The following is a 22245-nucleotide window of genomic DNA, read 5'->3' as shown; positions in this document are numbered from 1 at the left end:
TGTTCTTTTTGGATCGGAAGAGTATCCCCGCCGCTTTTGTCCGTTCCACAGGACCGGTCTTTTGGAACGCTCCGCGTATACTTTGTCATGATGTTGCGATCCTGCGGGCATATGCCCGCAGGAACGTTCTTTTGCGCTAGGAACGTGCCCGACTTTTGAGACGCTCTCCCTAAGGGTAATAACAAACTTTAAAAACTCTTAGATAAGACTCACATCAATTTCATTACCAGTTTTTAAATCAACAAAATTGATCATGTAAAAAAATTGTGAACAAAGTAACTTTATTTATCCATACTATATGCCTTGCCTAGAAACTCTGTTTAGTATTTTCTGTGGTCGTTATGGAGATGAAGCATATGTCCAGACTCTACAACATAGCAACGGTTTTGCATGATTGAACCGTCTTTGTACATTGCTTAATAATTGCAAAAGCACTCAGACAATCGCAGGTCTGTCAATCATACAAATTAACTAGAGGGTTAGTCAATCATGTTACCTATACTGTAGGTAAGGTTGACAAGACTGGTAATTATCGTAATTAATGTTTGATGATTACACAGTTATAATTTTTCCATCTCAGTATCTTTCTTTTTCCCCCACAGAACAGTTGCCTTGCCCTTTTTTCTTTTATAATTAATTTGTTCTCTTAAAATAAATGACAGATGATGCTGTTTAAAAAAAAAAACGAAAAAAAAAAAACACTTTTGATATGCTGCATGATGGATAATGAGATAATGTCGGTCTCCGGACAATAATTCATTTTTAGTTTGGCAGGGTTTTCTTTTTAAAACTTATCTTTTCTTGAATCTGTCAAAAACAGCAATTTTAAATTTAAATGCAAATTTTGGGAACAAATCAGCCAAAATTAGGACCTAGCATTAAAGGCAGTGGACACTATTGGTAATTACTCGAAATAATTATTATCATAAACCTCACTTGGTAACGAGTAATTGGGAGAGGTTGATAGTATACAACATTGTGAAAAACGGCTCCCTCTGAAGTGACGTTAAGTGATTAATGAAAAAACAGAATGTGACAACCCACACCCAAGTTAATATGTACTTCAAAATGAGCCATCAGAAGTGTTCAAATGTAGAGGTCACTGCCTTTTATTGTTCAGAGACAGCACTGTCAAAAAGTAAATCACTCGATCACGAGTTTCAAAAGTACAATTCTGTTGAGTATGCCAATAAATTTCTACGAATTCTCTACAGATGCTTAATTTGAGCATCTGTTAATGCATAAATTTACTATAAATACATGTACAGTAGCCCTATATAGGACTCTTTCTCTGTACAAAGATACAGAGTTCTAACTAAACTGCTCACAAAAAGTAAGGAAACTTTTTTCAATCCAGTATATTTGTTATTATTTAATACTCTCTTTGTATATGGTATATATCAATGCAAAGCTGAACTGTTCCTCTTTAAAATGATACCACAGTTGCAATGATTACATGTTGCTGGACTTGACCACGTTAATGAGAATGAGACAAAGTCACAAATCAAATGTGCCAAAATTAGCAATTTGTGTTACTGTGTGAACAATCAAATTGACACTGTAATTCAAACAAGCAAGACAACTTACTGATCTTAATCCACTTTATTGAGACAAGAAGTTTGGTATAGAGCAAGACAACTTACTGATCTTAATACACTTTATTGATACAAAAAGTTCAGTAACGAGTGGATGATCCGAAGGCGTTGATGACAGCCTGGCACCTTCTTCTCATGCTGCACACAAGTCTTGTGATGCGCTTATGATGAGGGATGGCGTTCCATTCTTTATTAAGGAACCTGATTTGGTCAGCCACAGTTGATGTTTTGGTGGTTCTGGCACGGACAGCGAGGCCAAGCTGGTCCCACAGATGCTCCACAGTGCACCCCAACATTTTTCAGGTAGTCAGTCACCAGTAGGGATCGATGGGGGCGAGCGTTGTCATCTTAAAATATGGCATTTGATCCAAGAGTCTGCAAGTATGGGACTACATTTGGCTGTAGAATATCGTTTTGCAAATACCCATCAAACAAGGTGTTTTTCATGAGATGAGGGTTAATTGGGTCCATGAGCTCACTGGTGCAAATCATCGTGTAACCCATTAATGGTTCTGAAAAGCTTGATCGTTTCGATTATTGAGCATAACCTATTGACCATTCACAGACAATGGTAATTTTGGCACATTTGATTTGTGACTTTGCCTCATTGTTATTCGTGTAGCCAAGTCCAGCAACATGTAATCATTGCAAATGTGGTATCATTTTAAAGAGGAACAGTTCAGCTTTCCATTGATATATACCATATACAAAGAGAGTATTAAATAATAACAAATATACTGTATTAAAAAAAATTTCCTTACTTTTTGTGAGCAGTTTATTAAAGTCACCTGGAAATAGAATTTGTTTTTCTTCAAACATTAGAGTATGTGAACAATAAAATAAATTTTTGAGTAATTGTTTTTAACGATTTATATGATTAAAAAAAACAAATAAAGTTGTGTGGGGGTGACTCCGCCTACCCGAAGGTACCTGACAAACGTAATGAACCTAAAGGAGCATTTGCCTAACGTGAAAAAATCAGGTATTGTTTCAACTTTGAGGGCATGTTTTTAGCTTGCGCCAAGCGTCACTATCTTGTGTTGGCACTGCATGCGATTCATCGCGCCTCGATTGACGTCACAAACAATTTTTCAAATTTGTAAATAACATGGAAACTAATTTTTTTAAACCTTAGTTAATTGTCTATTCATATTCCACTCATCAAAACACATATTTTAGTGACAAAAGTTTTATTTTGACAAAATATCACTTCCAGGTGACTTTAAGGCCCGTTTCTGGGGCGAAAATTTTTCAAAGCTTCATAACTCAAATCTTACCTGCAACAAGCCACTAATTTCAACAGATTCACATTCTATGGCGGCATACATTTTTCTGCGGTGGGTTTTGGTCGTCATATATTCTTCACAAATCCATCATTTTCGTGAAATAATGCAGCTCCCATCGTTAAAAAATTCCCGTTTTGATCGTTTTCTCACAGTGTTGTCGGCTGCCGTGCGTACGCGTATACATTCGCGTGCAAGACGCAAGATGCAAGACGCATGAATTATTGGTCACCATATCTTGACTGCACAGCTGCATTAACACGCAAACGCAACGCAAGATTTGCGCGTCTTGCGTACACACAGCAGACTGTGAGAGTACAAACAAAAATGGGAATTCCTTAACATTGGGAGCTGCATTATTTCATGAAAATGACGGATTAGGATTCGTGAAGAATATATGACGACCAAAACCCACCGCAGAAAAATATATGCTACCATGGAATGTGAATCTGTTGAAAATTAGTGGTTTCTTGCAGGTAAGATTTGAGTTATGAAGCTTTGAAAATTTTCCGCCCCAGAAATGTACCCCGATGTCCAGGACGTCACTGTAGTACAATACGAAAGTGTAAGACCGCCAGGGCTATTAATACAGATGAAATGGTCACTTTTCTATTGTATTTGGTCAGGTGTTCTGTAAGTTCATCATATCTTTTGTTATTCACAAGGTGGCCACACCATGTGATTAAGAGTCAAAACAATCACCAAGTACTTAGAATGTCTGCTTTTCTTATTATAACCGGTATGAAACAAAAGTGTGCTCATCTCTTTCGTGTAGCGTGTTGTGGCCGAGCGGAAAAGAGCAAGAAAAAAGCTCTGTGTTTCTGATCAGCAGAGTTTGGGTTCCAATCCCAGTCATGACACTTGTGTCCTTGAGAAAGACATTTAACCACAGCTTCATCCTTCGGATGGGATGTACAATTGTCAAGCTGTTGGTCCTGTGTGTTGTGAATGCAATTGCAAGTAAGAATTTTAGGAGAAGGGGTTCGCCCCGACGTTCCAGGTTTGATTTGCAGCATATTGCGCCATAGCATCTTGTAAACCATTACATGGTGCTTATGTAGCTTCACATATTTCCCTTGTGGGAACATACTGACAGCACAGGGCATAGGGACCTCACGGTAATGTGCGCTATATGAGAATGATTTCTTATTCTTTATTATTAATTACATCTCTAGTCTTATTTTTTTTTATTTCTAGCAAATTTTTTTTTAATTTCTTGAGAGAATGCATGGTCACAGCTTTTCAACTCCATTGCTAAACATAATTGAGAAAAAAAAACAATGGCATACCAATTTCACTTATGGACACAAAGCATTGAACAGTCATAGGATGTACACTTAAAACAAACCAGGAAAAAAACGTAACATTCAGGACTAAAAGCATTTGCGATAAATTGGGTCTGAAGCTGAGAGAGGCAAACTGCACACAGCGGAAGGAAGAGTCGATGCTCAACAACCACTCTGCGTTTCCTTTTTGGATACTTAGGTTTGATTAAACTCCAGAGGTGCGCCTTTAATGCGCAACTGTAATGGCTGCCTTTCTTAAAGATTGCGCAGGTTTTAAATGGCATGTAGATATGGTCAGGTAAAATAAATGAGAGATTTTATTTTAAATTTGACGGATGGAATGCTAATGAGATCCTTTGCTCACCTAAAACTGAATTAATTTAAATTTTACCATATTTTGTTTAAATGTTGTTATGTATTGAAGAACATTTCTCTCCATTAATAAATCCAATAAATTGAATAAATTTTAACTTTTATTGAAGTATACAGTATGATGAACTTCATGTGTGTGTGTTATATACAATAGGTTCACAAATATTTCAGGACATAGACAATTTAGACATGAAATAAAAAGCAATTAGGGGTTATTCACAAATATTTCAGTAGTTTACGAATGAACGTAAAAGGGCAATCGGGGGTTATTTTATTTAAAAATGGTAACAAAAATATAGAACCTCATTAGAGAAAACCAAACAAACTGAGATGCGCTCATGAGTCACCACACCATAGTAAATCTTATATACACAAGGAATAAAAGTACACTGTTATCATCATCTTGATGTTAATGCATAGTGGCTCGACTGTCAAATAGCGTGACATATAAACCTATCCACAGATTACCATGCTAGTCTCTCCCTTCTATGAATGAGTATTATAATAATTCATAATAGCTAGGGCTTGCCTGGCAGTCAGTCATTACAATACAAAAGGGAATTTGACAGCAGTCTGTAGTAAGTTGCTTTTTACATATAAAGCTAGTGGCGAGGCAATCCCATATGTACATCTTACACACGCAGTAGTAGCTACATCAGTCATTCATGCTTTAGCAATATACTGGGAACTGGGAAGTTTCAACTAACGCCCGAATCAACTCAGGCCTGATCACGGAGGCAACGCAAGTGATTGCCTCCATGCCCTCTGGTCATTGCCTTGGTGCCCTTGAAATGCTCAAGTAGACATTTACAATTTCCCCATAGGGTGCCCTTTAACAAGGAGAAAATGCCTTGGTGCCTTTGCCCTACTCAAAAAACGAAGCATACAAGCCTGCAACTTGTTTATCATTTAAATATGTATCATGGATACAGCCTCGGTTGTTTTTTTGTTCTCCATGCGTTTAACGGCAGTGGACACTATTGGTAATGACTCAAAATAATTTTTAGCATAAAACCTTACTTGGTTACCAGTAATGGGGAGAGGTTGATAGTATAAAACATTGTGAGAAACGGCTCCCTCTAAAGTGACGTACATGTAGTTATCGAGAAAATAAAGTAATTTTCCATGAATTTGATTTCAAGACCTCAGATTTAGAATTTGAGGTCCCGAAATCAAGCATCTGACAGCACACAACTTCGTGTGACAAGGGTATTTTTTCTTTCACTATTATCTCGCAACTTCGATGACCAATTGAGCTGTAATTTTCACAGGTTTGTTATATTATGCATATGTTTGAGATACACCAAGTGAGAAGACTGGTCTTTGACAATTGCCAATAGTGTCCTTGTCTATAAAGGCAGTGAACACTATTGGTAATTGTCAAAGACTAGCCTTCACAGTTGGTGTATCTCAACATATGCATAAAATAACGAATCTGTGAAAATTTGAGCTCAATCGATCATCGAACGAGCAAGATAATAATGAAAGACAAAAAACACCCTTGTCACACGAAGTTGTGTGCGTTAAGATGGTTGATTTCGAGACCTCAAGTTCTAAATCTGAGGTCTCAAAAACAAATTCATGGAAAATTACTTCTTTCTCGAAAACTATGGCACTTCAGAGGGAGCCGTTTCTCACAATGTTTTATACCATCAACCTCTCCTTATTACTCGTCACCAAGAAAGGTTTTATGCTAATAAATATTTTGAGTAATTACCAATAGTGTCCACTGCCTTTAAGAGCTGCATCAAGAGAATCTTGACTTGAATTTGATGGTAAAAACCACAAGACTGTAGGGCTTGTATCTCAAAAGAAGACCAGAGTTTATTTGACAAGAACAGAATCAAATTGAGTTGTGTAGCACTAGAAGAAGATCTAGATACATGTATGTATCTCATTTGTCTTATGTGTAAGGGCATTTTAATCCCGGGAGAATTGAAAGATATTATCAGATCTTGTTTACAAAGATACCGTACAATGAAGTCGCCTTATATTATTCAATTGAAAAACATATGACGATCAAGACTGCACAGCTTGTACCTCAAAATGTTTACAAAACCAGAATTTATTTGACAAGAACAGAATCAAAATGAGTTGAAAAAGATCTAGATACATGTAGATCTTGTTTGTCTTATGTGTAAGGGCGCTTTGATACTCAAGAGAATTGAAAGATATTATCAGATTTTGGTCACAAAGATAGTACACAATGAGGTAGCCTAATGTTATTCAATTGAAAAAACACAAGACCATCAGGCTTTTCCGGTCAGGAGTTTCCTGGCCCAAAGCTAAAATCACTGGCCTCAGCCTGTGGTCCATGTGTCAATTTTGAGCCCTGAGAACTTTATACTTTTCCTGTCTTAAAATCTATCATTTCGTACAAATGTTTGTGGAATTTAACTTTTGACATTTTTCTTTTGCTATTGATCATTTTAAACTTTGGGTCTTCTGTTGAGGTATTGCTGACATACATGTAGGCATATGGGCAAAATAATCAAGGAAAAAAACAATAAAAGTCACCTGTGAAAATGTCAGCTGAATACAGTGTCTTCTTGTTGAGACAACAGCAAATAACTGTCACAGTAATTTCAGAAGACCATCAAGGAGGATTTGAGAGAGAACTACGTAACACACATTTTTGTTTTACTGGGGCTGGGGGGGGGGGGGTTCATTTGCAAAGTATGACCCTAACTTTAAGGGAAAATTAACACAGATAAATTTAATTTCTTTTAAATGTATTGTTTTCCTTATTTCTCATTTATCTATATTTAAAGGAACATTACAGAATTGGTTCTTGCTAACAACACGGTTGCTGGCAGAGTAAGCACTTTATGTAATCCACCATATATACATTAACTGACAAACCTGTAGAAGTTTGGGATCGATCGGCCATCTGGGTCCAGGAGAAAATAGTGAAAAAACGATTAAAAATTTTGCATTGCATCAATGAATAAAACGCTCACTGAGCGATAAACTCCAAATGCGAAGCTAGACTATTTATTTCTCATCAAACATGACACTTCAGACAGAAATATTTCAAGGGATGTTTTCTACTATCATCATCATCAGACCGTGTAAGTTTTATGTAAATCTGTGAGCTTCACGATTTTTGTTTCTTACCAATTCTGTAATGTTCCTTTAAACAAAAATTAAATGCTATTTGTGTTGTTGTTGTTTCAAGTTGTGTATTTGTTGTTTTAATTTTAAACCGAAATTTTAATCAATCAAAAATACTGTAAAAAAGTCTGCATATTATTGTCTTGTTCTGTGCCCTTCTTGGTTTATTCATGAATGCAATTAAAATGCTTCTATCTATTCAGAGTTGTTCCATTCTTAATCGTTTTGTTCAGTCAAGCATGACTTCTACATAAGTGCAATTTTATGCTTGAATAGGTTTCAATGAGCCTAAGATAAGGGGTAACAAGAGAAACTAATGGTAATGATTCTACATCAAAAGTGCACAGTACCCTTGATTAGTATAATACAATCTAATACTAATCATTTGATATTTCCCTGTAGTAATTAAATATAATTTGGAGGGATTACGGAAACAATCAGCGAGATACAAAACGGATGGATAATGACCCTATTGATGATAAGGATAATGGTATTTATAATTATTATGTAATTTTGGTAATGAAATCAAGGATGCCTAATGAGTGAACTTAATCACTGTAGCTCTCAAGCCTGAGGAAAACTTTGTGAACGAGAGTGCTTGCTATGTGAACTACAGGGGTTAACCCACTCTTCCTTGATAAGTGTTCTGGGGTGGATTTCACAAAGAGTAAGGACTAGTCTTATCTCGAGTTAGGACCAGTTACTTCTCCTAACTTAGGACTATCCATGTAATTTGTATATCTTCTAGGACTAGTCCTAACTCTTTGTGAAATCGACCCCTGGGTTGTTATACGTCCACTACCGATCCAAGTACATAGAATCGATGGCTTTATGTCCCATCTGAAGGAAAAATCTTGCTTAAAGGCTGGACACTATTGGTAATTACTCACAATAATTGTTAGAATAAAATCTTACAGCGTAACAATCAATGGAGAGCTGTTGATAGTATAAAACAATGTGAGAAACTACTCCCTCTGAAGTAACGTAGTTAAAAAAAAGAAAAACAATAATTTTTGACTAAAATAATATTTGATTTTGATTTCGAGACCTCAGAATCAGATTTTGAGGTCCCAAAATCAAGCATCTGAAAGCACGCAACTTTGTGTGTCAATGGCGTTTTTTCTTCCATTTTTACCTTGCAACTTCGACGACCAATTGAGTTCAAATTTTCACAGGTTATTTTTTGCATATGTTGAGATACACCAAGTCAGAAGACTGGTCTTTGACAAATACCAATAGTGTCCAGACACAGCTGACCTGAAAAAACAGAGCTCGAGTCCGGTGCGCATAACCGCTCGGCCACAGCAGACAATGAACAGTATGAGACAGGGGTCACTTCTACTGACCAGGGGTCGAAATTGCCACTAGCCCGCTACTACCAGATTAACATCCGGGCTACTGATTTTTCCAGTTTGATAGCCCGACGGGCTAGTTGAATAATAATGCAAAAATCATCATCACAAACAATAAAGAACTATGTTATTGGTGTGTTGTAAAGTTTGAGCCGTGACGCGAGACATAACGTGGCTTTTGGGCTACCAAAATCTAATCAGGGCTACTAAACATAATTGGTCACTAGCCCTGCTGACTACCATGGAAATACACTTAATTTCGACCCCTGCTGGCTATCAAAATATTCTTAATCTTGAAAAATTGTGAGGTGAAAATATTAATTTTAAACTTAGTATCAAATTGTTTTTGTACTCACCTCAAAAAACTTGTGTAGCCATCCCTGTAACATATTCTCAGGCTATAAGAGGAAGACAGTAAAATAAATCAAACTTGTATTAAAATGTCTTAATTATTAATTACATGAACTGAAGATAATATAATCAAAACAAACTTGATCATTCTTATCAAGCGCACACATTAAAGTCGTTTAACTTTAAATCAATACAATTTTAAAATGTCTGAATTCTGTTTCTACTCTTAGATTGGAATGAATCAACCGTAGTACAAAATCTTGAAGAAAAAAAAAAAAAAAATCTCAACTATTCAAGCTGATGAATATTCAATGCGTGCAATTTATTTCTCAATAAAATAAGTTTTACCCGACATGAATTCTTATATTGAGAAAAACATATAAATTAAAAAACTACTTACATCTTCAAATATTGATCCTACATTTGCAGTGATCAGCATGACGGATGGCAAGCTCTCAGACGCCATGACGACGCCTTGTTCTTCCCCGTTCAAGAAAAAGGAAACTCCAGAAGACAGGGCAATTAGTGAGAAGATGCCCGAATGATACCCCGGTACGAACTGTCTTCACCAACCAAGTCCACACTCCACACAACACTTCAGTTCTATAATACTGCGACAGCCGGTAACAATCTCAAAATCAGAGGTAGACTTGCCAACCAGACTGGGCTCCGGTGGCAAATGGGAGTCACTGGCACTGGTGACCAAGTCAAGAGCAGGGTACCAAGGAAGTCTGGGTGAGAATCAGCGTAGATGATAAACTCATAAGAAGTAGGTAAACCGTTGTCCAATCATCTTGCCCCGAGGATGAGATTTTCCGTATTAGTCTTGCATCTTACTAAACGTGACTTCACACGGTCTGTAGATCACCAACAAGTCTAGTGGAAATAAAAAGACAAAAAAAAGGAAACATGAAGTGACTTCTTCAGAAATATTCGGAACCGTTGGGCAACCAGATATTTTTATTTTGGGGTGGTAAGCTGAGGCATAATCTGAGGGGCTATTTACTGTATCAACCACTCATCTGTGGATTGTTGTAAATCTCATTTCTGAGGGGCGAGGGCGGGGCATGGTTTATGAGAGGTTTATCACTGGTTATGCCACTGTGTACAACTTATTCTAACCAGCACCTGTGCTAAATTTGATGTCTATCTAGTGGGTAGAAGGAATAAACACTGCAAGGAGAGTAAGCATTCTACATCCCATCATAGAATGTACTTTCAATTTTTTAATTCCAATAATCTATGACAATTTTTCTAAACCTACAGTATGAGAAATCATTTTTATAACAAAAAATTTGAATCTTAAAGTCACCTGGAAATAATTTTTTTTTTCTTTCAAACATAAGAGTATATGCTTACGAACAATAAAACAATTTTTTTAGTAATTGTTTGTCACGATTTATATGTTTAAAAAATATATAAAGTTGTTTGGGGGCTGACTCCGCCTACCCCTTTTGTGACGTCATTCAAGGCAGACTTTTCCTGCAATGCGTATAGTAAACACACGTGCAAAGTACATGTACGTCCAAGTCGTGAGTTGGTACATTTCAAAAAGTGTTTTTCTGCATTCAGCAGCAATACACCTGGTCGGCATTGCCGGAAAAAAACAAAAAAGTACATGTACTTTGCAATTGTGTTTACTATACGCATTACAGGCATAGTCTGCCTCGATTGACGTCACGAACAGCGCCCTCTCGGGTCGGGGTCTACTCTTAAATTTGTAAATAACATAAGCACTTTTAAAACCTTAGTTAACTGTTTATTCACATTCAACTCATCAAAACACATATATTAGTGACAAAAGCTTTATTTTGAAAAAATACCACTTCCAGGTGACTTTAAAGGTATCTCAAGAGTTGGTACTGGAAGTGAAACCAACTCTCTTGATGAAAAAAAAATCAAATCATTCTATTTGAATAAAAAAATGTGTCCCCCAACCCCTAAACCAATTGAGCCATGATACATGTAACTAAATTAAATAAGGGGGGCATCACTTTCAATACAACAACCATTACTGGCCATTTTCTCCAAAACGTGATCACCTGATCTGATGAAATGTCCACAGGTTGGTTGCACGCCCCTCCAGCCCAAGCTATAAATTGTCTAATACATCAAATACATCAAATTGCCCTGGGTGCCCTTTACGCTAACCCTGTTGCCCTTTGTATAGAACTATACAACTTTGTAATAGGAAGTGGTAAATCCATCATAGTCAATGGGTGCGTTCGTTTAGCTTCCCTGGGTCGACCCAGTCGTGTGGCGTTTTTTCTTTTCAGGACGAACGTGCAGAAAATTACCCACGTTCGGTTCGTCCTAGAAAGAAAAAAAAAACGCCACACACCGGGGTAGACCCAGGGCAGCTAAACGAACGCACCCATTGAGGTGACCTTGGGGTCAAATAAACCCTCTTGTAACTTCAGGAACAAACCTGAAGGACTTCCCTTTCTAAAACCAATAATTATAGACCTCTCAAAGTAGCGGTGATTAAATATCAATAATCAAAATTGACACTGTCTTTAAAGGGGAACGTATAGGCCTACCTTTGGTTTTTTGAAGCGTTTTTGTTTTCCTGTAATGTGTAGAATAAAACAAACCTTTTGAAAATTTCATTTCAAAAAGGTAGTTGAAATTTACCCACTGGAAATGATTACAAATTGAGTGTAAGTGGTTTATTATTTTCATTTTTTGTTTATTTATTAATAATATTTTGTGCAGACATTCTTCAACTAAATGCCTTTCAAACAAATGCACAAAATGCTTTTTGTTTGACTAGACTAAAAGGCTGTCAGTGATCACACTTACGGCTCACTCTTAATGTACTTTGCTGTCAGTGCTTTATCAATGAAGACATTATTAAATTCAATATTTACAGATGGGATTAAATCAATGCTGCAAGGTCTGAATATTGTCATTTCATACAGAAGAGGATGTCAATCAAAGCATGAAGATATCAATTATTTTTTTAGTATAATGTTGTGGCTCATTACAAAATGAACTAAGGTTTTTGTTCTGTTTTTGCATATATTTGTATAATTGCTTTACTGGTCATGCAAATTTTACAATGAGTGTAACAGTCCCGGGCAGGACCTGATTTCATAGATCTGCCTAAGAAGAAAATATTGTTAACCAATTGTCAGCTAAGCAACAAAAAACAGTATACCAGTCACATTTTGTTGATATGAAATGGTATTTTAGCTGGTAACCTTTTTCTGGTAAGCATTATTTTGTTGTGCTTAGCTTGTTTTTGTGCTTAGGCAACTGTATGAAAATGGGTCCAGGATAGATGCTTGTAAACAATGCTTTATGTAAATAATGTCAATAAAAGATTTATGAGGTTGAACAAAGAATTGACAAGAGTGGGATTCAAACCCAAGACCTCCGGATTAACGTGCCGGCGCTCTACCAACTGAGCTATCTAGCCCTATATTGGCGGTGTCCCTATTTTGTCAATTTCTTTGTTTTGGGTACCAGTCAGAAGCCATACATATACAACCGTTAACTGCCATGTAGCCAGGCATCACACCCAAATTACGATACAACCGGGGAAGCGGCAGCCAGGGGATCACCTTAGTCAATTCTTTGTTCAACCCCCAAAATCATTTTAAAATTTACCCAGTCAGTTTCCCTTGTGGTTTTATACATGTACATCGATGATAAAAGATTTAAGTGATTCAATGACATGCAGAAATAGCAAAATCAGGTACCGGAATTCAGACAAAGTCAGCAGGTGGCAGTCAATACACAGGACATTGATACCTTAATAGTCGGACTAAATGGATTTGATTCAATTGGTCCTTGACTAAAATTGCTCACTGTAATCTGACCGAGGAAGTGGAATGACTCTTCATTGATGGTATTACTGACACTGACGGAATAGCCACTCACACACACACACACACACAATAATTATATATACTCAAATGGAATTACAGGAATGTCCATTGGATTATTGTATAAAAAGCTGAATTTTTACAACATGTACCTGTGTACACCCTACATGTATATGACCTGGAGTGGATGACTTGTCTTATCTCGAGTTAGGACGAGTTACTCGTCCTAAACTCGTCCTAACTACGATTTAATATCCTAGGACTAGTCCAAAGTTAGGACTATAGTCCTAACTCTTTTTGAAATCAACCCCTGGTAAAGGTATAAAATAGTGCTTAACAATATTTCCTGCCGAGCAAAAATGAGCAGGATAGGCCTACATATGACATGATGGTTTTGCAAGTAATCTAAATTTGGTAAGCAAAATTGTGTTACACGTAGCTAGCTTTTGTGCTTTTAGAAAAGCTCAGCTTAGCTAAATTGTATTGGGCCTAAGTTAAAGCATAAATATAGCATACGGTACATTGTATACAGATTTCTCTGCTTAGCAAACAAATGACTTGATAGCCACTGGCAGTATGTGAACTCTCATGAAATTTTGGCTGTTAACCTGTTTACAGCTACATGTAAGCAATATTGTAATGCGCTTCGCAAGTTTTAGCATTTGAAATTGCACTGACTGAAATTAGGCTACATATTACACAAATCATGCATATGTAGGCCTAATACAGTTTACACTTCCTTTAATGAACCATGTGACCTGTGACATCATACATTTGTGAGAGTCACAGGATCTTGACTTCTTGCGGACACAAATTGTGCACGGCTCAGTGAGTAAAAGCTTGTTTTAATGGAGATTGTACTTCACTAGTGATTTTTACAAAACTTTGAATACTATTTATGAATAATAAGAAGATAATTTGAATGATGCAATATCTTGATGTATGTGTAGCTCAAAATATGTTTTTTGTATTCTTTTAAAAATACAAAAATAAAAAAAAATCAGTAATTTTTTTCTTTGTGTGCAAACCGTTTAAAAGGGGGATTAATTTACAAAGGGCAGCCCTAAGATGAATTTTGCCCATGGAATGTACAAAATAGAAGGTCACTTTTTTGTCAACAAGGGTGAACGAACGTACATTGTACTTGGTGAACAAAAGTTGAGGATTTGCAATGGCATGGCATTATAATAGTATGAAGCAATGAAGCTCAACAACACTGGCAATTTGTACAATACTGACACATCATAAATATAAATAAATACAGATATTTTGTACACTTGAATGGAACTGGTAAACTGCTGCATGAAATTTCCACATAACGCAAACAGTGAACTGCAATTTACGTAATCAAGTTTGTTTTTGTATAATTACTGTGAAAAACACAGGATGTATTTTGTGCCGGTAGATTCATGACGTACACGATTATCATGGTGGTACACACGTATGCAAACAAGTTCTATAGAAGTAATGTTCAATTAAAAAAATGAACTGGTATGTCTTATCCATTTATTAGCAAACAACAAACCAAAATAACCATAGACTGACATATCCCCACCCATCCCTCCCTCATCAACTTTGAAAACCAGCATTCTGAAAACTGCAGGCCAAATGCCGATTAAAGGGAAGGTATACGTTTGGTTATCACTCTAAAAATAAATGGCAATAAAATCTTTTGGTTAGAAGCCTTTAGCAGCATTGGATAGTATAGACCTAAAGCATTTTGAAAAACATTTCACTTCGAAGTAATGTGGTTCCGTGTAAATTTATATGTTTTTATACCTAAAAGTTTGAATCTTCGAGGTACGTTCTCAGATGTGTAATTAGAGATTGTTCTGCCTGCATGGACATATTCGCTGCAACAGTCTGCAATCTCAAAAGAAGTTGACAGGTTAATTTTATTGTACAACTACTTTGGGGGGGCCTATACATGTAAGATTAAATTAATTGAACGGTTCCAAAAAAGCAAAAACCATTGTAGGTATAACTTTTCCTTTAACACCCAAGGACCCGTCACAATGGACCCTTCCCATGAAATATGCTAATTACATTCACGCATGCGTACAGACCCTGTTGGTTGGCAAACGCCATAGAGTTGTGCACTAAGCAGAGGCGCAATCGCGTCTGCGTCACGCACCCATTAGCCGTGTACAAAACAGCGCGATGTTCCCTCATTTTGCCAACCAAAACGTTAGTGCGCCTGCGCTACGTGCAATTTACATAAATTATTTCATGGGAAGGGTCTATTCAATCCAAGTGGTCAGGCTGGCTAGTTCAGTGTTGAGAAGCATACCCTATTCAATATGGAATATGGACCGGTGGAAAAACCTGACTGGCTAGTATTAGTAAAATGACAATAAATTAACTGGTCCAGATGGCTAGTATAAAAATAATTTAAAGGCAGTGGACACTATTGGTATTTACTCAAAATAATTGTTATCATAAAACCTTACTTGGTAATGAGTAATGGGGAGAGGTTGGTAGTATAAAACATTGTGAGAAACGGCTCCCTCTGAAGTGGAGTATTTTTCGAGAAAGAAGTAGTTTTCCACAAATTTGATTTTGAGACCTCAGATTTAGAACTTGAGGTCTCGAAATCAAGCATCTGAAAGCACACAACTTCGTGTGACAAGGGTGTTTTTTCTTTCATTACCATCTCACGACGACCAATTGATCTCAAAATTTCACAGGTTTGTTATTTTATGCATGTTGAGATACACCAAGTGAGAAGACTGGTCTTAGACAATATTACCAATAGTGTCCGGTGTCTTTAAGGGCAAACCCTGAAAACCATCACAGATTATGATACAAAACAGTACAATTTAATTCAAAGGAATATTGCAAGTGGGAGGAATGCGCTTATAGAATTTCGTTCTGTACGCCCACAAGTGTATGTCATGCTTCAGTGAACTGATAGCAAATTTGAAAGGTAATACTGTTGGATGGTGCTTGAAAAACAGATTAACATTTAACAATTCCGGTTTAAAAGTGGGATGATTTCAAACATCTGCACGATTAACCTCACATCCCACATTGATTGTCATTATTGGTTATTAAAATTAAAATAATTTTATGAATCACCTTTTTATTAAATAAACTTGGACTTCCAAGAACGAAGGATGGATTCTAATTCTTTATTTTAATTGTTTAGAGAAAATGTTCCCAATTCTGGCCAAACATTTCAAGAGTAGATGATGGACACAAGAAAATTGTATAGTCAAAAATATAATGAAAATTTCAATTTATTTATATAATGTGGTTTTATTGTGAAATTGTCTCAGATGTGAACTTTTGAACCTTGTGACTTTGGATGGTTAAGGGATTTTTGATCAAATTTCTTTTCAAAGAGTGACTGAAGAATTATGGGATTTGTACAAAACCAGGTTGCTTTTTTGACTCCCCATTTGCTACATGTAAATTATTAAGTGCTACTAGGCTGAAAAAGCATAGCACAGTGGGACTCCACAGTCCTACAAGTTAATCATCCCCTCCCGCATCTTTTTTGAGACTGCACCCTTTTTTTTACTTTTTTTTTAATTTGCAATTTAAAAAAATAAAATTCTGTGTATTTCTCATTATACTTACTTATCTTTTAAGAACTTGTAACTTACTACATAGTACAAAAAAGTAAGCAGGTGACCTTAAACTGAAGAATTGGTGGCCAATTTGAATAAAAAGCCACCTTTGAAAGAAACAAAAAATAAAAAGGCCCTCATCCTCCTCTTTTTTGGAAACATCCGGTCATCAACTGGTATTTGTTTTTACTTGGCCAAAAAGCACTGAGGAACACACTAAATACAGTGCACAAGGCCCAGATATAAGGCCAAGTATAAAAAGAAACATGTTAAGCATCCCCGCCCCCTTCCTTTTTACAGGCCGCCTCCTTTTTTATTTTATTTTTTATGCACATTTTTTTATGCACATTTTTTTTTTTTTTTTTTTTTTAAATAGGGTTATTTTAAATGATCTCAGCAAAAACAATCTGAATGTCTAGTCTGAATGCCTCGACTAAATTGATTTATGTTTTGTGCTTTTCAGCAGTAGAAAAAACAATGGATATTTGACATTTTAACAAAGAATGGCAGCCATCTTGAAAAAAAAAATAAAAAAATAAAAAGCCCCTCTTCCTCCTTTTTTGAAAAACCCGGACGTGAAACATGTTTTTTATTTACTCGGCCTAATGCATAAAGTGCAGAAACCCAACAAACCCTACATGTACATAAGCTCACACACACAGCAGAGTCCACTAACGCTGCAAGAAACTTTGCGTGTATGATTCTGACGACGGTGAATTTGGATTCAAGTGACATTGAAGTTTTACAAGTAAATATTTTGCCACCATCTACTATATTTTGTGATATTCAAAGCTTCAAAATTTGAAAGATTAAAGACGGTGTTTTCCATCTTTGATTTGAATGAATAAAAGTTACCGTCGCTGTTGTGTAGTTTGTTGTCATGGTTGTACGTTCATCGTAAAAACAAAGTTTTGGGATGTCATGTCCATGTTCTTATGTTTGTAATAAACATGCTAGACTAGTTTTATCATCCACAAAACATGTTTCTTCCCCCTAAATTATACCAATGTGTAGTTATTTCAAGAATCACCAGAAAACACAAATGTGATTAATAAATAGTGCAATTTGAATGATGTAATAATGAGGGTTTTTGAACACAATTTTTTTCTTCACAATCACATACTTTTCTCTTCACATGTCGACACTAAAAGCCATAATGATAAGCAATCATTTTTTTTTTTTTCTCATTTACTGTATACAATTGCCGTTGAAAACATTTACAAAATCCTCAACCAATTGCAAGGTCAAGTATCGAAAAGCATAAAAAGCTGATGAGGAAAAACAATAAGCATCACCATGCAGGAATGTTGCAAATCATTATCGTTTTCCAAAAATGTTGGAAACTCAAGAGGTCAAAGGTCAATTATGGGAGGTCAAATTGAGAAAAATTCCTGTGAGTAGAAGTATCTTATGGTCTATCAAATAAATAAAACTTGCAACACAAGATTGTTCACAGATGATAAACAAATATATTGAGATGTTTGTTGAGAGTGGTTTCCAAGTATATTATATAGGATTCCGTCAGTGAGTAAATGACCATTGTACCTAATACGTGCAGTTGCTATTGGGTTACGGCAGAGAAATTTGTTTTCTAAAAGCAATATTTTCTGCTAAACAGGTTTATGACATTGGGACAGCTTCATGACATTGGCTCTGAGTCTACTGTGTGTCATACTGCAGCTTTACTGTCTAAGCTTGGGCGATATCGATTTATTTTATTCACGATTTATCGCCGACAATATATTGCGATATTCGATATAATCGCGATAAATGAAATTTGACATCATCAGTCTTAAAACTCCAAGTGAAAGTTGTAGAAGAGACAGTCATAGCATAAGAGAGGTTTTCTAATGATGACCTATTCTTCTGGCTTTACTCCAAACCTATGGGGTGCAAGATGTCTCAGCTAGCAAATACATCGCGATATTTAATCGATATATCGCGATATATCGATATTTCGATTAAAACCAAATCCATCCGATATCGAAATTGTGTCCAAATTAATATCGCTATATACGATACTATCATGATATCGCCCAAGCTTAGTACTGTCCCAGGTGCATCACCTCTACTGCCAAAAATAAGGTGTCAACACTCTAGGAAATGTACACATTTGGTAGTTACTCAAATCAAATATTAACTTAAAACTGACTTGGTAACGAGCATTGGAGAGCTGTTGATAGTATAAAACATTGTGGGAAACAACTCCCTCTAAAGTAACGTAGTTTTTGAGAGAGAGGTTATTTCTCACTAAAATAACAAATGACTTCTAGCTAGAAGTCTTTTATTCCTATTCTGAAAGCACACAAATTCATCCAAAAAGAGGGTGTTTTTTCTTTCATCATTTTCTTGCAACTTCGATGACCAATTGGGCCCAAATTTTCACCAAGTGAGAAGACTGGTCGTTGACAATTCCCAAACGTGTACCTTCCCTTTAACTTACAAGGTAAGGTCATACATTTGTAAATACTCAAAAAATTCACTGACTATAAAAACTTGCTCTATAAAAAGCCCTGCAGCTGTAGATAGTACAAACCTTTCTGGGAAAGTATTCCCTTTTGGTTTGGATCATTTTTCAACTCGAAACATTTCATTTTGAGAAAAGATAAATGCAATTGCATTCAACCTTTCCCAGAATTCTGCTGAGGTTCAACAGAAAGTATTCATTGGAATTGGAATTGAAGGCCTTCGGGCTACAGTTTTTAGGTAAACTATTTTAATTCCAGGCATACATCCCTGGCTTTTGTTTTGTTTTGATTATGTTTGTATTTTGTTTGTGTTTTTATGCCGAATAAATAATAATATTATTAAATAATAAATAACATTCCCATTGGTGTCTGTAGCGTATAATGCTGCAGCTAGAGATGCAGTTGGTACCTGCTGTCACTCGCTAAACGTGGATGGATTCAAGGTTCTTGCTGAAAATACTGTGACCGTTTTTTGGCTGTTTTTTTTTTTTTTTTTTTTTTCCTCGACAAGTGGGATACTGTAGGCCTACTAGGCTGAACCTTTCACAGGTGACATACATGAAGTTGTGTCTTTCTTTATACTTTCTTTGGCCTATAAATCAGCATTACGTTGTCAAAAACCAATCTATGACTCCTTTAAGTCTCCCTGAAGTTGATGGCTTAAAATTAAACCACCCAGTTTTTGCTGTTCTTTGATGACCTATGAGGCTTTATATGATCTCAACCAGATCAATCCAGCAGGTGCCATCCAGCCTGCTATCATTCAACCATTCCTGTGATGAGCACTCGGAGCAACTAACTAAATCCGGAACGTAGGCCCTTTTCAAAACCACGGCTTCGGCTGTGGATTCGGCTTGAGACTCCGTTCTCTCATCTGAAGCCCTGAGCGTGTATACGCAAAGCACGCGCAATTGTCAAATCAACCGGCGGGGGCCAAGCTTGCCTGAGCCGATTCCAAAGCTGAAGCCGTCAGTTAGAAAAGGGCCGTAGAGACAAAAGGCGATGGCCTCTGTGACGCCCCCTGGTCATTGCCTTGGTGCCCTTGAAATGCCGCAGGAGAAATTGAAAATTTGCTCATTTGAGTAGTAATAGTATAGTCAGTACCTTTTTTACCAACTAGAAAATGCCTTGCCCTTACCCTTTCAAAAACAAAGCATACAGGCCTGCAAACTAAAAGCCTCATTTGTTAAAAGGGCTGTTGTCGTGATTAGTACAAGCCTGTAGCTGAACGGGTTCAACATTGCGAACTCTCAACCCAATTAATGCATGTGTGGGTGTGCCCTCCCATATCATATCATGGAGGGCATGAAAGGAAGTGCAGTACCTGGTTGAGAGTCAAACCACAGGCCCGCTTTGCTGATGACAACACAGCCCCTTCAAACTGTATTTATTTGCAAGAAAATTATAAAAATGTAATGAAAACAGCTGTGTTAGTCTGATATTTTTAATAACAACATAAAACTGCACGAGCTTTCAATAGCAACTACTTCCAATGCAGCCAGTAGTTGCTGCTACGAAAGCCAATGTAGTTTGTTGAAAATGTAATAAGAAAAAGATTGTTATTAAAGTGTAACCACTTTATTTGCAAGCAAGAAGAAAGTACATGTACAACTTCAATGTTTCTACACTCCAGAAACAGTAACATAACATTGAATTTCAGTTAAACTAACATTAATTAATACAATATTGTAGTTTTGACAGCCAAGTATTATAATTGACAACAACAAAAAACAATCGGTCCAAACAATCAAACAAACAGCGGCAATATGTACCTGGCAAAACCAACATGTAAAGTTTTAGAGCAGAGTGTGTACTGTATCACTCACAACATTCACCCACATTCACTCACAGAGTCACACGGCAGGCAGCACTTTTTGATGAGGGTCGTGCACGTAAACAGTATCGAAATTCCAATGACACTCGACAAAATCGCCAATCATGTTTCGCATTCTTTTCCCACTCAGTCACAAAAAAAAACATGATTTGAAAGTTTACATGTAAATTAAGACCATGAATCAATCAATTAAGTACATACCTTTTTCCGGGGTAAACAGTGAATGTCAGAAACAACCCAGCGATGTAAACGGCTGGCACTTACAGGCTTACCCAGTCAGCTGAAGTTAGAATCCGTTCCGTAGTGTTGACTGTACACAAACCGCACACATTCAACACACACAACACACACACAGGGATAGATTGGTGCCCTCACCATTCAAGCTGCTTTACCTTGTAGTATGTGACTTTTCTGCAGGTGGGACGGGGTATATGTCTTGCGCATTCATTACGTGTTTTTATAGGACAGGATTATGACGTCAATACGTCCGTTTTAGGCACCTGTCGATAACTGTTTTATGAAACTAAATAGGTTATTCTGAACGGCTGTTTATTGTTTATATCTACCGGTTAGCTTGAACGGCGCCCTCTCTTGACTAGGTTTTTTTTTTTCTTGTCCCATTTTTTGGTTTGCAAGGTGGGAGACTATGAATCAAAGGAATCAAATGAAAATCGAAATTAAATATTAAGACAAAATGTAAGAAGAAGATAAATACCAAGCTGGCCAAGATCATCAATTTCATTAGTGATTTAACTACAAAGTTGTTTATTTCTGTCATAAAAAAAAAACCATAACAATTTGGGGCCGGGTGGGTGTGTGTTTAATCCTACCTTATGGTGAATAAAACAAATTATTATTATTATTTTTTTTTTAACAATGACTTTTCTGAATGGCCCCTTAGCACAACAACATTTTCAGAACATAGTGACTATGTCCGTCCGGTGTGTCATAGTCGGCTAATTTTTTCTGAGCAGAGCACATAAATGCTAAAGCAAACATTTCTGATTAAAGGGAATAAAGGTACACGCTTGGTAATTACTCAAAACAAATATTAAACTTAAAAACTGACTTGGTAACGAGCATTGGAGAGCTGTTGATATACCATTGTGAGAAACGGCTCCCACTGAGGTAGCATAGATTTTGAAATAGAGGTAATATCCCCCCCCCCCAGCTTCACTGAATGAATTG

General features: G+C 36.6%; 1 protein-coding gene across 3 annotated transcripts in view; it reads right to left on the bottom strand.

The window, feature by feature from the left end:
- LOC139940511 (inositol polyphosphate-5-phosphatase A-like) overlaps nt 1-21459 on the bottom strand; it is an 80535-nt gene extending 59076 nt beyond the window's left edge. Inside the window, exons 1-3 of one of the 3 annotated variants that reach the window (XR_011786461.1) lie at nt 21259-21457; nt 9754-10229; nt 9359-9400 (exon numbers count right to left, since the gene is read on the bottom strand). Coding sequence is in view for 2 of the 3 variants with exons in the window: in XM_071936803.1 (XP_071792904.1) it covers nt 9359-9400; nt 9754-9819 (108 nt within the window). In the remaining variant the exon portion in view is untranslated. Of the gene's footprint in view, nt 1-9358; nt 9401-9753; nt 10230-21258 lie in introns of all 3 variants that reach the window. The other 2 variants (XM_071936803.1, XM_071936804.1) reach the window with 2 other exon arrangements.
- Between the last annotated feature and the right edge of the window lie 786 nt (nt 21460-22245).

Source organism: Asterias amurensis, chromosome 8 (genome assembly GCF_032118995.1).
Source record: "Asterias amurensis chromosome 8, ASM3211899v1".
Taxonomy (NCBI): Eukaryota; Metazoa; Echinodermata; class Asteroidea; order Forcipulatida; family Asteriidae; genus Asterias; species Asterias amurensis.
This window is presented reverse-complemented; position numbering and strand designations above follow the sequence as displayed.